Source organism: Ambystoma mexicanum, chromosome 13, assembly GCF_040938575.1.
Source record: "Ambystoma mexicanum isolate Mex_15411 chromosome 13, UKY_AmexF1_1, whole genome shotgun sequence".
Lineage (NCBI taxonomy): Eukaryota > Metazoa > Chordata > Amphibia > Caudata > Ambystomatidae > Ambystoma > Ambystoma mexicanum.
In genome coordinates, this window is record NC_090938.1 from 569220291 (window position 1) to 569238160 (window position 17870).

Here is a 17870-nt window from a genome sequence, read left to right on the forward strand (position 1 = left end):
AGCCCCAATGTCATAACTATGGCCTCACGGGTGCCTCTGCAACGTGCTACTTATCTCCAGCCGCTTCTGTCTGGGCATCCGATTCCTGAGGTCGACCTTGCATATCCAACCACTCCATCGCTTCGGTCGGCGTCTCAAAAAAGAGGGATCTGTTCTTATAAAAAACCTTTAACCTGGCGGGGTAGAGCAATATGTAGCGGTGGCCTGCTTCTCTAAGCCTCCTTTTCACCGTTCCAAAGTTCATTCGACTCCGCTCTACGAGCAGCGTATAATCTGGATACGCCGTTATTTTCGCGGACCCCCTTTCTATCGAACCTCCTTTCTGGAAAAATTTGAGAATCTTTTCGCGGTCACGATAGTTCAAGATCTTCGCGATCAGCGGCCGCGGGGGGGGCTCCTGGGGCCGGTCTCCTGGTCAGGGCCCTATGTGCCCTTTCGACCGTGGACCCCTGGGTCAGCTCCCTGCCTGTAATCTCCTGCAAGAGCATGGTTTCAACGTAATCCGTGGGGTTCGATCCTTCCATTCCCTCGAACACCCACCATGCGAATGTTGTTGCGCCTGGGGCGCCCCTCCGCCTGCTCTGCTCTGTCCTCCAAATTGCCCACTCGTTGCACGAGGGCATGAAGCTCCTTAGCGTGTGCATTGCACGCCTCCGTGGTCGGGCCAACTCCTTCTCCAGTTCCCCAGTGCGCTCCGCAATTGTTCGCACGTCCTGGCGCAACAGGTTCACCTCTTCTCGGACCGCTCCGATCTTAAGGTCTAGGCCCTCCTGCAGCTCTTTCATGGCCAGGCCCAACTTCGTCTCGCAAGCCACCTTCAAGTCGGCAATTGCTACCAGCACCTCCTGGATAGTACCCGGTGGGTCTGTCGCCGCCGTGGGGGCTTCTTTGCTCTTGCCCCCTTCCGCGCCCGAGGGCGACCTAGCGTAGGCCTCCATCGTGGGCTGTTTGATCCGGGGTCGCACCACTTTGGAGGACATTCTGCTGCGTCGGTTGGGCCCACGCGCCCAACTGTATCTTCGGCGCTGCGGAGCGCCTTGAGGGGATCGCTCGCCGGCCCCTCCACAGCAAGGTTCCGCTGAACTCGGGTTCACTCTGCTGGCCCGCCAGGATCCAGGGCCTCCTCAGTGGGGGCTCGCACTTATGTTCTTGCCTCCAGCCAGAGGCGCATGCGACGCGTCTATCTGGTTGGGCTTGCCCACGCTCCAGCCAACTTTGTCTTCCTCAGCTCCACGGACCATTTATAGCCCTTTGTCCACAGGCGGCCATCTTGGGTGCTGCCCTTCCACTGCGCGACCGCCACCTTCTTCGAAGTCTAGTTCTGTGGATATGCTGTCTCGCTGGTGGGGAGGGCACTCACGATGTGCCCCCCACTTTCATGCACCCTTGGATGCACCGTGGGCTCGAAAGTCCGCCGAAAACCATCACTTCTTCCCAGGATCAAGATCGGATCATCGGGAGCTCCTCCAAGGAACGTCCTCTCACGTAGCCATCAAGCCACGCCCCCCACCCCCCCCCCCCCCCCTCACCTTCCTGAGATTTAGTCTTGAACACTCCCCTAGCTACCTTGAACTGGTTTGGCTACAAATCGGAGTTGTCCCGGTCACTAAACTAGGTTGGCCTCCTATACATCTGTCCACCAGTCCAGAGTAGAGAAATATAGTCCTAACAGTTTCTTGTCTACAACCATTCCATGCCCTTTCAGGGCGCCTCACATTTCTGTACTTGGTCCACTCCTTTTTACACTCTATACTATTCAGATTAACTTCTCTAATTGTGGACTCTGGGTTTAAAGAGCATTTCTATGCTGATAATGCCATATTTTCTTAACTTCCCTCCTTCATGGGCACATTTCACCAACCACTATTTTCTTGTCCATCATCCATTTGTTCTTGGATGGCTTCTCATTTCATTTGGCTCAACCCAAAAAAGACTGAAATGTAGTTCTTTCCAGTTTCTTTGCTAAGAGTGCACAGTGTTGGGAACGATTTTCTTTTTGCCACTTTCCATCTATAATTTTCTATGGAACCCCATTTGTTTTTCTCTTTTTGATCCTGTCCTGAATTTTTGGAGGGTTGCCTTCCCTTTCCTTTTTGCTAATTTGTTATGGGGAAATGAACCAGTCCTTAAGACTGTCACTACTGGGAAACTTTGTTTCCCGCTTGAAGTTTTGTATTTTAACATTGCACACAAAACCCTACAGTGCAGTGCAATGGGGATACTTTTGTATTGCCCTAGCTTTTTACACATGGGGTTTTTGGTTACTTTAATATGCGCCAAAGACAAACTGGTGGCAATAGTTACATTGTCGTTGTTTTTGCAATTATTTGGTGTGCACATTTGCGTTTACTGGGTATGGCTACTAAACATGGCTAGTGCCCTAAAATGGCTGTGCCATGAGATTTTCCTATCCTGGCGCTGCTTCCTTGATCACGACCATCCTGTGAAGTGTTCTGAAGAGGTCTGCATTGTTGTAATCCACATTTCTTCATCGACTGGGCTTGCATCTTGCAGTTGCACCTGGCCGGAAGACTCCTCGGACTTGCAACCCTGGGTACCTATCACTGGGACAAAGACACAAGACTGCTCCGAGTCATACCCCCCTCGCCCTGCAGGGAAAACGATTTTTCCTCCCCACACCAAGGTTTTCATGCGTACCTCTTGCATTCCACTATGTGGAATATCCAACATCTTACACTATTCTTATAAATTACTATTCTTATAAATTACTGTTACAAATCACAGTTCTTTCACCTCTTAATTACTTTTTCTCACTCTGTCAGGTTGCCCAATTATTCCCTTGTTCAGTTTGTCTGTTTTACAAGCGGCTGTTTGTTTTTTTCTCTCTTAACTACTTTGCTAGAAACTCCATGCTTGAATCAGTTTCCTGGTCTTTTTATTCCACCTTTTTTCTTTATTTTCCGTTTTACTTTCTCTGTATTATTTTTAAGTGTGGTCAAGCTCTTGCCTGTAACGTTTGTAACCTAGTCTCATTGTATTAGCCAATTAGGACTCTGTGTTCTTCCTCTGTTTCTTCTTGCCGCTCGACGCACACCATGTGCTCCTTGTTGTTTTCATGCTTTTCTGATCTTTGCTCCTGCACTCTTCCGATGGACCGTCACTCGTGCTGCCCACCACCCTACCCCCCAAAAAAGCAGCATTTATGAAATGTTGCTTTGTCCTCTTGTCCATGTCCACTTAATGTTTGATTTGTGGTTTAGTTTCCTCTAAACCATCTATTTTCACTTGTGGCTGCTATATCTAATATGTATTCTTTTATATCACAAGTTATTTGTTGCATTCCTTATAAAATGCAGAGTACTTTGGATAAAGGCGCTATATAAAGTGAGTAAATTAAAATAAATTATTACCCCATTCCCTTCCCAGTAGTGTGAGAATGTTCTCCAAGCCATATGAATAATGTAACACTACAGACCCCTCCCTGTAGCCTACTGAACATGCAGCTGTAGATAACAGGTGACAGGACAGCCTTTCCTATACTTCCCTTCACCAAATTGCAACGTGAGCGGGGAACACCTACTCCAAAGTGTTCAGAGACATACAGGCTTGGTCCTAGAATTAAAGGTACAATTAACAATGTCAGACCAGCCTTTTAAAGACATGGATTAACCTCTGGAACATGAATTTAGAATGGGTGACCCTAATCACAACTAACCAGTCCCTGACCTTTATCTATTTACTCCCTGGTCAAGGCCTTGCAAGACCCCAGGCCTACAGAAAGTGTTACAAATCTAAAAAGCCCCAGTCAGGCTGGTTGGGTGTTTAGGATGGTGAGTATGTTGCAGAGAGACATGTGTGTTCAAGAGAAGGTTGGAAAGTAGACTAGAAGATAATACAGGTGGAGAGAGACCTGAAAGAAGTTGTAGGTCTAGGAAAATTGAGAGTAGCTGAATGGAGCTTCGGAGGTGATGGGAGAAGACCAACATGCGAAGGGGTATCTCGAAGTGGAAGTAGGAGAAGATAAGGATGTGGAAAGGGGAGAGATCTAGGAGGCTGTATGAGGCGAACATTTAGAAGTGGTGCTTGGCAAATAGGAGGAGGTGGTAGAAGGACCCCAGTTGACAAAAGCAAAAACCTGCTAAACATTGACATGCTCTTCCTCCTGATATTGGTGCCTCTCCTTTCCTAGCAATATTTTTAAAAATCATCTTTATTTTTCTTAAGTAAAGACTTTCTCAGCATTTTCATTGTTTGTTAGTCCTTTTGTGCAGCGCTTTGGCAAAAGTGCTATATAAATCTCAATAAAATACAATGAAATAAAAATACATACACATCCCTTCTCAAAAAAGCACAATATTTTACAAGCTGTTGATTGGGTGTTTAATAACTACCTCCTTTTCAAAATGTGCTTTCTGCAGTTGGTGCCCCTCTTTGCGCCATTGTATGGTGATGTTGTTGTGGCGACTACTGTGTGCACATTTGCTGGTTGAATGAAGGGATTCCTGGGTCTTGAGCTGTACCATTCAAAGAGTTCTTCAGGCAGCAGATTTTCTAGCTCCATTAATTATCTATCCAGTCCTCCTTCCTGCATCGCTATTTCATGCATTTGTTTGTATTGGATTGCATGCATTGCTAAGACTCCCCTGCAGTCTGGTTTACTCTTCTGTGGCCTGCCTCACCCCACCTTAACTGAGAACCACCCGAATCATTGGGATCAGGCTTGGAATGTTTGTGTGTGCATCCATCTTCTCATCAAATCCCACTGCATCCGCAGAAAGTGTTTGTCGCTGTCGTGCGCACCCGCTTGAAAAGATTCTCCGTGCATTTATCTTTGCTATATTGTCTTCGCTCTCTCCTACTCTTTTGCAGTGATGCTTCTTGGGGTCACTCTCCTAAGAAAGCGCTACCCATTGGCCAAGTATCTTTGTGTGTTGCTGATCGTCTCTGGAGTAGCACTCTTCATGTACCGACCGAAAAAGGTGGGAGCAGCCAGTGAAGATGATCATCATTTTGGTTATGGAGAGCTTCTCTTGGTGGGTATCTGTTTTCTGATGGCTCCAAGCCATTGTTTGGGAGGTGGGTCTGCGGCTGTGTGCTTCACTGTGGTTCTGGTGCATCACTGTGCATCACTGTGCTACAGTGTGGCAGTGTGTTATGTGCCTGAGTGTGTGAGGCACATAGATGCCTTCCTCCAGTGTTTGTATGTGTGGGAGGAATTTTCCCCCTACCTCTGTATGTATGGCAATGAACCTCCTTATTTGAAGGACTTTGTGGCCCTGCGTTGCTCTTCCTCTGTACATGTGCACATGCAACACTTTGCCCTGTACTGGTAACACATTCTGCTTCAGTCTACTGGAAATTGAAAGGTTTCTTGCAGCATGTGGTTAGGCTTCGATAGACAGTGATTGGTGTGAGCTGAATGGTTACCTCTTGGTTCGAAAAAAGGAACTGACACCTACTGACCATAGTTTTCCCCTTTCCTCTGTGCAGCTGCTTTCTCTGACATTGGATGGCCTGACGGGGGTGTCTCAGGATCACATGCGGGCTCATTTCCAAACCGGGTCCAACCAAATGATGCTGAACATTAATCTCTGGTCCACCTTTATGCTGGGAGCAGGTGAGTTTCCTGTCCTACCTCCCCACCACGTACTTATGCCTATCATCCTCTGCGATCCACACAAGTATTTCTTTGTCTTCATTCAACCTGTTAAAAGGTTTTTTTTATAAACCTGCGTTCAGGACAGGCCTCAAAATGTGCACTCGCCATTAGCCTTTGGTTAGAGATAATTTACTCTCTGCAAGTAATAAACTGTGTGCCCGTTAGTAGCATGCAACTTGAAATGTGTTTCCTTACGTGGTCGGGGTGCGGGAAAGACCTACCCACCACTAGGCAACAGCATTTTCGCTTAGTTCCACCTAACTCTTAGTGGTAAGCGTGGCTGAGCAGTGAAGGCTAAACGCTTAAGAGGGGAGCAGGGTTGTTGGAGTTACAGTACATCAACACATTCAATAAGGTAATACCCTCACACTATTTTATTTTAATTCTAAAAATCTGTCTGCTGTGTTAGGAAGTAAAACAGAAATACAGTTTACAATTCAGAACCTTTCGCCTTTGATGGGTGACCTTACTACTAGCCAGGGTCATCGGAATATCCAGGATCAACTGTGAATCTAGACACCTTGCTTGATCAATTTAAGTTCAAGGATGTCCCATAACCGCCATGTTTATTGTAACTAGATGTAAACTGCATATGATGCAAAGACAATAGTTCTTTCTGTTCCAGCAATGGGAAGTCAAACAAGAGCTGCTAAAACTTAGAAAATAGTTTGTAAAGATAGCAGCGGAGATGGTCTCTAGTTTGGTTGCTGATGATACTGGTGAAAAAAAGAATAGGCTGAATTTGTAGCCATTTGAAATGATGCCATGCCAGAGATTGTTAGCTGAAGCTCTGGTACGATGACGCCGATTAGAATCTAGGTCTGTTTCGTGGGCACTGCAGCAGTCTTCCAGTGGTTCAGATCAGATAAGCCTGGGAAGTCTTTGTTTAGTGGTCTTTATGTTTCAGGTTGTTTTGCAACAATGGGTCCCTGGTTCACAATGTGTGGGGGTTGGTGTGACTCCCTGCCAAAGAGTGTGGGTGGGGTTGCAACTCTGCTCCTGCCTCTTATGTAATGCTGCACAGGACCAAGCTGCAAGAAGTTGTCTTTGAATAGAGACATGGAGGCTTGTAAGATTGCTGTTCTCGTTGAATTTGTGGGCTACATTGACCCATTGAACAGAATTTCCACATAACCAAGCTGCATTTTAGAAGAAACAACAAATTGGCTGCCCTTGCTCCAATAAGCACCAGTGCCTCAAAACTACGTTTTGCAGCGACAAAAAGATGGCTGCACTGTTTTTCCAAGCGCCATGGGGCAAGATGGAACAGGAAGTACCCCGAGAAAGGCTACTAGGGTGTGTTCTTGTTTGTCTTAAAGAAATGAAGAGAAAAAAAACAGAGTTGCTTTGCTGCAAGCCCAAAATTCCCATTGAAAAAGGGAATGTCACCTCTAAAATGATGCTGCGATGATGCAATTTTCCCTGTTTTATTAAAACTGCTTTTATCAAAAAGACCCTGTCACGCCCAGCCATATTCACATTGTGCTCCATCAGAAAAGAGCCTTATTCCTGAATGACAGGCTGTGCCAGCCAAACCTGAGAAATCAACAAAAGCTTTCCCTCAGTTACACAGGAAGCACTTAAATTGTGCTACGAAATGTCACAAATCACTGCTTGAAAAGAAAATCATAGCTTTCTGTGCACTTGTCAATTCCAGGGGACCTTTGCCTTGTACAGACTGTTGTGTACAAGAAACTATGGCTGCAAAACAATGTGGGAATCTAGATAGAAAAACCAGATTTGCAAGAAAAATGCAACTTTCAGTCACCACATGTTAAATGTGCTTTGGCAAAATATATGTTTAAAAGGGCATGTTGGACAAGGCGCTGCCCTTAGCTAAAAAAGTGAAAGGGGATTGTGCTGTGACAATACATGGATGAGATGGTGCTTTTCAGCAGGTTTTCTTCCAATTCAGAGCAAAAATAGATATAATTGAATCAAACTGAAATGGCTACATGGGTTGTGGGGGGGAGAACCAGCCAAACGGGTCTGTCGGGAGGATGCTAGCAACCCAAGGACCCCCACAGTAAACTCCTTGATCACACATTTGATAATTGCTAGGTTGGGCAGACTGTTGTCTGTGCTTCAGCCTCGTACAATAGAATTCTAGGACACTAAAGTGTGAAGTGAAAATTCACACTCATGATTTCCACCAGAAGGTTCAAAGGAAATCTCTGTGACAACCTGGGGTGAGGGGGTAGCCTTGGAAAGGCATGCCCATACATGGAGAACAATACTGACATTTGTTTCCAAAGACTATTTATTAATAAAAATGTTACTTTTATCTCTGCAGCAGGACATTGCAAAAAATTTGAAAATGTCAGTTTAAATGTGATTTTTGTGGTTTATAAATTAAGACATTGTAGCATTCACAGGAATGGCAGAGAATTGGGTATTATAAGGAAAGTATCCATGATGCCATTGCAAATTTTAACACTGATATGCCTAATAATCTATACACATGTGTAAAGTTATAGAATTTTAATTAATATGATTCTCCCTGAAAAGCGCAAAAAACTGGTAGAAGGGCGAAACAAGGTCCCACAATAGTGAGGATTGGACTGCCTATGTGATTTGTTAAAATGCCACAAATGTATAGAGGTGTAAATTAGGTTATGACTGATTTTGGGCAAAAAGGACTGTGGTATGGCTTTTTACCTCCATAAAATGCAACCTCATAAACTGGGACTCCTCCCCGTGGAGGCAACCAACATTGATTGTCCTATCCATTTCTTGGAGGTAGGCCTAGCTTGGTTCTGCCCACCAATAATTCTGTGATGTCACCATGCTCTATATAAAGAGTAGCTGACAGAACTACACACACACACACACACACACACACACACTCTTCCTGAAGTTCCTGCGTTGCGTTCCTGATCTGCTCCAGCCATCTTGCTGATTCCAACTACAAGACCTAAGCATTACTGATCCTATTTTCAGCAGGGCCATTGATCCAGAATCAACCCACTAATCTCCCATTAAAAAGGGGAAAGCTGTGGTGCCTTTTGCATCCTGAAATCGGGCGGGCTTGCTGCCAACTACCTGCATGTCCACTGCAATCCTGCCATTCAGGTGTCCTTTGCCAGGAGAATTACCATCCAGTGACCTGAATTGGCCAGCTGTTCGCTACCCGGTGACCAGACCTTGCCCAGCTGTCTTTTGCCAGGCGCGCCAGCCGTGTGGTGACCTGACCCTGTTGGTTGTCCAAAAATCCCCAAACTAGAAATTGGACTGAGAGTATAATTCCTACCCTTAGAAATACATAGCCTATCTTGTCATGCCTGGTTACCAGTCATTTGGTCGAAAAGCAAATGATCGAATGCCATTTGATCGAGGGTCAAATGGTCGAATATTTTTTTTTATTTATTTATTTTTTATTTTTAATGGGGGGGGGGTTCCCTCCCAAACCCCCTTTTTCTAGATTAATTTTTTTTTACCAAACAAAATTAAAAAAATATATAAATAAATGAATAAAAAAATTCGACCATTTGACTTTCGATCAAATGGTCATTCGATCTTTTATTTTCGACCATTTGACCGGACACCGTCATGCCTCTGTCCTTATCCCTCTCTCTAAGCAATCCTATCTTACCCCGAAAACTTGTTGAAACTGTTAAAACTTAAGGACAGAATGCGAGGATAATTCTAAGTGCTAGCACCATCTCTTTTCAATTTTGTCTAGTGTAATCCTAAGCCATTAGTCATATTTCGAGTGATCGGAATGGTTTCCGCCAGGGTTGGGAGCTGGGGTGACCGGGTTGAACTGGCGAATCAACCTTCGATCTTACTCTCTCCATCTTTGGTGATCTAGTTTGAATACTCTAGTTTAAAGTAACACTGTTCTTGTCACAACTGATTTCCTTTCCTATTTGACGGCTTCATTTTACTCAAATCGACCGTTTTGTATATCTTGCATATCTCATCCAGTTTCATAGCTAGAGACCTATTTTCAACTGTATGATATCGCTGTGATATACCACACTTCAAATCCACAGTATTTCACCCATTTTTATTAAAAACCGTTTGGGTAATTTAAAGCGGGAATTGAGAAAATTGCAAGTTTTTCCATGTGTCAGTTGGCTGCAGCATGCTCCAAATTTTCCACTCATTTTCGAATTGTATGCCTTTTGCTGATCCATTGCCTTCTGATTGCCGGTGATATAACATACATGCTATTGTGATAAAACATATGTATATTAACCACACATTAATCATCTGCCGTTTCCGAGTGTTATTTTAGGCATTTGTTAAGGGTTTATTATTCTCTCTTCTGCCTCTTATTCCTGATTACCTGCTGCTTCTTTCTGTCCACTCAGAATTCGATTATCTGTGGGTTGAGGGAACGTTGCAGAGGGAAACCTTAACTTGGGTGCTAACTTTCCTAAATCAAAAAGTGCTCCTATTCAATTGTTCTGTATATATGTTCCAGGAGAAGGGTAACCAAGTGTCTTGATTCCATTTTCATTGTGATTATCACCCCATTGGTGATTGCTGCCCCAAATAAAAAATTGTATGATTTCTTTTGAATTTTAAAATGAATAAATATTGCATTTCACCAACCAGCCTGGTTCATGGTCCATTGTGACCCGGGGTATTTGAAAAAGGGGGTGTGATACGAGCTGTGTACCATCTCAGATTAAATCTGCATAAAATAAGGAGAAAGGCATCTCAGTCTTGCGCTACATACTAGGCCGAGACCAAGGTGTGTGTCGCCAGATTGAAATCCTTAACAAGTGTTGGATAGGAAACATTGACTTCATGCTTCCCTCTGGTCTTTGGGAGGCTAAAATCCTCAGACTCACAGCACTTTGCCACCCGCGTGATCTAGGACATATGACGCAGCAGGTAGCCCATTAAGAGGCCCTCTTCCCTTTTTAAAACATCAGTAAATGAGAGATATGTGGAGAAATACCAGTGGACATATGAAGTCGGGCTCAAACATTTTGTATCACAACTTGGGGGTTATCATGTAAAAGACACTGTACATTAGGCAAATACATCAGCATTGATGAGCACTGTCCATGAGCCTGCATGCAAAGAGGGAGAACGTCTCACCAGGTATTTTGTATGTTGTAGAACGATTGTGAAGGGCAAAGTTGAAGAGCTCTAACGACACACCAAGAGAAGTCCGATAACGGCATGACAGGGAGCCAATATATGGAGCCGCCAAGCTCTGTTTTGGTTCTTGCTGGTTTGTAAGGAGGTGCCTGGGATTTTTAGCTGTGAAGGAAAAAATGTGGGCGGATGAGTTTGCTGAGTAGTCTAGCTCAGTTTGTGACCTTGCAAAAGAGGTAGCTAAAACAGAGCTTGCTTGGTGTTATAGCCAAAACCCTGGCGGAAACCAGAGGCCAACAACAAAAATAAAGCTTTTTCAGCATGGTTGGGACTATATACTCAAACCATGCAGAGAATCCAGGATCCATGAAGGTGAAACTGGAAACTGGTAGGGTCACGCACCTAAGGAGAAAACAAAGGCTTTAGTGAGCTAGTGGCTGGTGGGTGTAGTAGTAGTTGTCATTTATATAGCCGCTTTTGCCATTTGTATGGCCTCAATGCGTTTTGTGGTAGTAACACCCTTGGGGACTGAAGTCCAGGTATGGGAAAATTCTCAGAAAAGGCTTAGAGTGCGTGTGTGCATTTGGCCAAGATTAGGATTTGGGTGGATCGGCTAGGCTCAGGTAAGCAACCCAAGAGGTCGGGCATGCGGATGGGTGCTGAGCGAGGACACGACCGAGTGCTAGTGCAAGAGACTTGATATGTGACCGGCTAGACTGAAATTTGTCATAGGTTGCCACTGTATTTTACTGTATGAGGTGTTGAGGCAAGTATGGTGTAAGGAGCGAAGCAGTTACATGTCCAGCTAGATTGCATTTGTCATAGTCGTAGCTGCATTCTGAAGTGTGTGGATGGAAAGAAGAGCCTGTGGCAGATGTCCACTAAAGTGGTGCATTTATGCATACTTTAAGCTCAGATGTAGCTTATCTTTGATCTCGCTGTGTGATCCGATTGTCTGTATGAAAGACAAGCTACTCCTATGCTCTTCTTTGGCACTATAGACATGCTACCCTCAAAGTCCACTAAGCGCAAATAGACTAGCTATCTTATACCGTCTTCTAGATGTGGCAGACAGGCGGCGCCTTAAGATCTAGGGGTCATGGGATTTTCTAGCACAATAGACCTGCTACTCTTATAGTCTTACTCTGTCTTCTAAGTTCCATAGTAGGCTACAATCGTGCATCTTCTATTGCATTATCAAGCATACCTGCATAGATTGTTACATTGCAATGGATAGGTGTGTGGAACCTTATACTCAGGGACGTCATTTCACCAAAATGCCAGGGGTTGCGGAAGTGACATCACATCGAAACTCAAAAAGGGACGTCGACAGGGCGTGTCAGTAATACTATCCCTAGTGTGACGTCCACTGTACCCATGATCCCTCACGTGGCAAGGTCCCTCAGATTGTTTTTTTTTCTCCTGCGTAAAGCCATTGACTTATTTCAATTATCGATAGTTCATTCTTTCTATCCTTTACTTCACCGACATTCGAAACATCAAGCTGGTGAAGACAAAGAAACTGCCCTTCGAAGGACTACCGCGACGGACCATTCAGCCTTGGAAGACCGCCCCGGGTCCCGGGCCAGACAGTAGGGAGAGAGGGGGGGGGGGAGGTCATTCTAGGATGTATATGCCCCTTTTGCTACACTATTTTTGCCCAGCTGTCGTCATAGTTTGTAGTTATGGACAAGACCACATTTAAATTCTCCCCCAAGTGCAATCGTAAATTCCTTTAGGTTGACAAGTGTTTAGTCTGTAACTTGTGTCTCCCAAGAGACCATGGCGAAACGTCTTTTCGAGTGTGTAGGCTCTTCAAGCCCAAGACTTTTAAAGGACCAGTCCACAAAATGCTGGGCCCGCTACGCCAGGCAGCTCGAAGCCATGGAGGGAGAAGGCGCTTTCAGTGATGGCAGCAACGCCGCTGTTTCGGAGGGTGACTGGGTAGTTTGGGCTACCCAAGTGCAGGCCCTCGACCCCAGAGGACAGGCCGGCAGCCATGTTGTGGGGATTACACCCGGCGGCGGAAGCGCATCAAAATCACACACACCACTAAACACAAGTCGAGACTCGACACATGGGTCGAGTTTTCGACAATGCACGACACCTAGGCAAAGGTCTGTTGAGTCCCTGTCCTCTGGACGTTCTCGTTCGAGATCGCCACACGACAGGACCCAACCATCGAAAGACGATGAGGGTGTTGTGTGCAAATCTCTCTCTGAAGGCCGGTCGTCCGCAGACGAGGCTTCGGCCCTTCCCACTCCCGAAAGTTGCTGCTCGGCGTCAAATCAGGTAGTAGGCCCCAAACAGCCGCTTACACACGGCTCTTGGTGCCAGGGGGTATGGGGAGGAAACAGTACATAAGTCCTCAAAGACCCCTCATAGGGATAAAAGCCCTAATTGGGAAAAAACCTCTGAGAAGAAGAAGCCTAAGGAAACTAGGCCCATCCCTAATAAGGACAAACCTGTAGAGACTAGGCCTAAAAAATCTGGGGTTATTCCTCCCACCGATGAAGACTTGGGACTTCTTTCCCAACCCTTGATAATCCCAAATTCAGCGGAACGGTCTTCACAAGACATATATAGGGTCATGAGGAGAATGTCTTTTATGGCCAATTTCCACGAAAAAGACCCTGCATACTGCCAGAGTTTCCAATCAACCTCCCTCCCCACAGCACAGCTGGGTCTCAAGTTTCTGCTCAGCATTCGCAACCCCCTTCTAAAAGGTCTCGCTCGTACCGAAACTCCAGTGCGTAGCACAGTCCTAGAGCTCTATGACCCAGACTCGGAAAAAACGAGGACCTCTCAATTGTAGAGGCAGCTGACCCTCAGTACGATGAGGAGGCAGCAGACCCTTATGGGGACGATGCGCACCAGAGGCCAATATGTACCCGATAGACTCACCTATCGATCGGTATCCTCCTATAGTTATTCTCCTATTGACAACCAACCCCTTCTTAATGAGGTGCTAGCCAAGGCGGCAGAGCACTTTCAAATTGACACCCAAGAAGTGCAGGAGGATAAAGACTTTGTAGAACACCTTCAGACCCACTGTATATTAGAGGGAAGCTGCAGCCAGACTCATTAGTTGTAACTAAAACTAGGAAAAGAGCGGGCACCCCCCTCCGCTTGCTTCCTCTGAGTCCTCACCCATCAAGGAAAGAAAAGGATTTACAGCATGGGTAGAAAAGTCGCCTCCTCCGTGGTTTACCAAACCAGAATTGCAAAGAATGCTACCCTTTTGGCCATTTATAACTGCCACAAATGGGAGGAAGTGTTGGCTCTTCTGTCGTCTGCCCCAGAACCACTGAAATCCCAGTTAGCAGCGGTGGCCGCAGACAGGAGGGCAGTGTCAGCTGCTTACTTAAGAATAACCTTGACACGACGGACAATGCTGGAAGAATCATTGCTCAGGGTACTGTTATCAAACATCATGCGTGTCTGCAGCAATCGGGTTTCAGGCCAGAAACGCAGGCCACACTAATTAACATGCCTATTGAATCCAATGTGCTCTTCGGTAAGGCCGTCGGACGCCCTTAAGACAGCCAAAGAGGAGTACGACACACTTAAATTGTTGGGCTAACTCACCAACAAGCAACCCGGCCAAAGGGGTAATGGCAATTTTTGCTGTTTTTGCAGCCAAGGTTTTCAACGGGGGTCCAATTACAGTCACAACCAAGTTTCCTCCTGGGGAAATCAGTCAGTCCTCCCAGGGCTATCCTAGAGGACAACACAGGTGGTGGTCGTGGAAGGGGCAACCCCTCTAGAGGTGGCACTCCAGTGACGTTTTGCTTCAGGTGCCCTCCCATGCCTCTCCAGTAGGAGAGCGCATTTCCCGCTTCACGCACGACAGGGAATCGCCACAGATAGATAGGTGCTGTCCACAGTAGCAGGCGGCCACTGTATCGAACTCCTCAAACGAACCCACGACCACCCCACACGACAAAAGATCCACTTAAGAGAACGCCAGCGTATCCTCCTCGAGGAGATAGCCACTCTTCTAATAAAGGACGCCATCAAAGTCGTCCCGGCCAACCAGGTAAACGGGGGTATTTATTCAACTTACTTCCTTGTGCCAAAGTAAGATCTAACAATGCTCGCAGTATTAGATTTGCGCCCTGCAAACAAATATGTCAAGCCACAAAAGTTCTGCATGACTACTCTACAAGAGGTAATCCCTCTAATGTAATCCTCTTAAAAAAGGGGATTACATGGCAACAGTGGATATGAAAGATGCCTATTTTCATATTTTAATGTTCCCAGCGCATAGAAGATTCTTGCGTTTCAAGATGGCGAACCAGCACTACCAATTCAAAGTGCTGCCCTTCTGAATAGCCTCTGCTCCAAGGGTATTCAGAATGGTACTGGCAGTGGTGGCAGTGCACATACGCAGGGAGGAAATCCCAGTGTACCCTTACTTGGACGACTGGCTCATTTCAGGGGAGTCCCCCCTAATTTGCAGACAATCAACCTCCTCTTTCAGTTGGGCTTCTCCATCCACGAGAAAAAGTCAAGCCTAGTGCCAAGCACTACCAAACAGTTCCTAGGAGCTGTCTCAAACACACAAGAGGGGTTGGTCTTTCCGTCAGAGGAAAGAGTCTAAAATGTGTTACTGCAAATACCACATTATCAGGCCGACCACCAGATAAGGGTACGCAAAGCTATGCGTTTGCTAGGCATGATGGCATCTTGCATTTACCTAGTTCCTCACGCGCCTGCGAGCCATGCAGGAGTCGTTGGCGAAACAGTAGTCTCGGGCAAGTGGTCAGTGGGACGATATAGTGGTCATCTCGCCAACACTTGTACAAAATCTTCTCTGGTGGACAAGGGAAAATCTGTTGAAGGGGAAATCCTTCTATGATCCAGAAATTGAGTCAATTGTCATGACGGACGCCTCTCTAACGGGGTGGGGCGCTCATTACCTTAATCACACAGCTCAGGGTCTGTGGTCCTGCATGGCGGCCTAAAACCACATCAATATGCTAGAACTTCTGGCAGTGTTCAAAGCTCTTCGGGCATTCTTATCCCATTTAAAGAACCAATCCGTGCAAGTCCTGACGGACTGCACTACAGCAATGTTTTATATCAATAAACACGGGGGCACATGTTCACCAAATCTGTCCAGGCTTGCACAGCAAATTTGGAAATGGGAACTCAAAACGGAAGATGTTCTTATCGTCCCAGCATGTTCCAGGGGAACTCAAACTCTCTAGCAGACTCATTGAGCAGGGATCCCCTACCAGAGGAACACGAGTGGCTTCTACACGAACGAGTCATAGAACACCTCGACTCTCTAAGGGGTTTCCCCACAATAGACTTATTCGCTACAAAATGAAAACAGTCAATGCCCAGACTTCGCGTCCAGGTTCCCCCAGCAAGGCTCCAAGGGGAACGCCCAATGGATGAACTTGTCAGGGAAATTTGCTTACGCTAGACCCCCCCCCCCCAACACCTCTCAAGAGGAAGGTGGTGAACAAGATCCACAAGGAACTGATGACGCTTATCCTAGTTGCTCCTACGTGGTGAAGACAACCATGGTATCCACATCTGTGCAAACTGGTGATGTGCGATCCCATCAAACTCCTGTACCCATACAGTCTACTCACTCAGCACGAGGTACTAACAGTGCACCCGCAGCCTCACTCGATCAACTTGGCAGCATGGCTCCTGAAGTCATAGATTTCGGACATCTTAACCTGCCACAGAGATCATGGATATATTGAAAGAATCAAGAAAACCAAATACTAGACACTGTTACTTTGACAAAATGAGAAGATTCGTAATTTGATTAAACAAATCAACCCCATAGAATGTACTCCTTCCCACATTCTAACTTATATGCTCCATTTCCTAGTTGCAGGGTTAGTATTCAACTCCTTAGAGGTCCACCTGGCGGCTTTATCAGCCTACACCACTTCCCATAATGAAGTTTCATGGTGGAGGTACCGGTCATCAAGGCATTCATGGAAGGATTAAAGAGACTCCACCCTCCTATTTCTAGCCCACCGCCAGGATGGGATCTCAATGTGGTACTTGCTAAGCTCATGAGACCCCCTTTCGAGCAAATGCACAAGTCTAGTCTAAAATACCTGACTTACAAAACCGCCTTCTTAGTGGCTATCACTTCCATAAGAAGAGTGAGTGAAATTCAAGCATTGTCTGTGCAGAATCCTTTCTTTGTAGTACACAAGGAAAGGCTGGTTTTACGTACTCGCTCTAGGTTCTCCCCTAAATTCATCTCTAAATTTCACTAAACCAGTCAATTGAGCTACCGGCTTTCTTCCAGGAACCCAACAGCTCGGCTGAGGTAAAACTCCACACACTAGATGTGAGGAGGGCGGTTCTCTACTATGTAGACAAGACCAGACCGCTAAGAAAAACAGATCAAGTGTTTGTCTCCATAGTGCCAGGCAGAGAAGGTGACCACATTTCAAAGAATGCCTTCTCTAGGTGGATAGTCGGATGTATCTAACTGTCCTATTCCCTATCGGATAAGACACTGCTTTTTACGCCCAGAGCTCACTCCACAAGAGGTACAGGAGCCACTCAGGCCTTCATTGCAAATGTCTCCTTAGACAGTATTTGCAAAGCAGCTACATGGAGCTCTATACATACCTTCACTCAGCACTACTGCATTGACACTCCTTCCAAGAAAGATACACAAGTGGGACAAGTGGTTCTCAGACATTTATTCCCCCATGAACCTTCTCACATCCTTCAAACGATACTTGGCAATCTATGCACAGCATGTCATCTAAGGAGATTCCACAAGCCTCTAAAGGGATACATTACTCGCCGTAATCGTATTTCTGATGCTTGTATCTGCTTAGATTCACATGCGACACTCCATTCCTCCCCTCGTAGAGAAGGCACATGGATGCTTATGAGCTTGTCTGATACGTATCTACTTGTATACAACTACTTGTGCTACACCTCATGTCAGAAAAATAACAATCTGAGGGACCTCGACGCGTGAGGGAACATGGGTACAGTGGATGTTGCACTAGGGATAGTATTAGTGGCTCGCCATGTCCCTTTTCCAGTTTCGAAAACAAATGTAATACTCTGCAGCTTCCACTAGATGTCGGCCTATGCACAGCATGTGAATCTAAGCAGATACAAGCATCAGAAATACTATTATGGTGAGTATTGTATCCCATACATTTCATACAGGAATTGATCACCATATGTATGA

The 17870-nt window shown here is 45.8% G+C and overlaps 1 protein-coding gene across 1 annotated transcript in view; it reads left to right on the forward strand.

The window, feature by feature from the left end:
- The window catches only part of SLC35B1 (solute carrier family 35 member B1), a 215977-nt gene that overhangs the window by 103457 nt on the left and 94650 nt on the right, over positions 1-17870 (forward strand). The window contains exons 5-6 of the mRNA XM_069634378.1: positions 4831-4994; positions 5452-5578. Coding sequence (XP_069490479.1) covers positions 4831-4994; positions 5452-5578 — 291 coding nt within the window. The remainder of the gene's footprint in view (positions 1-4830; positions 4995-5451; positions 5579-17870) is intronic.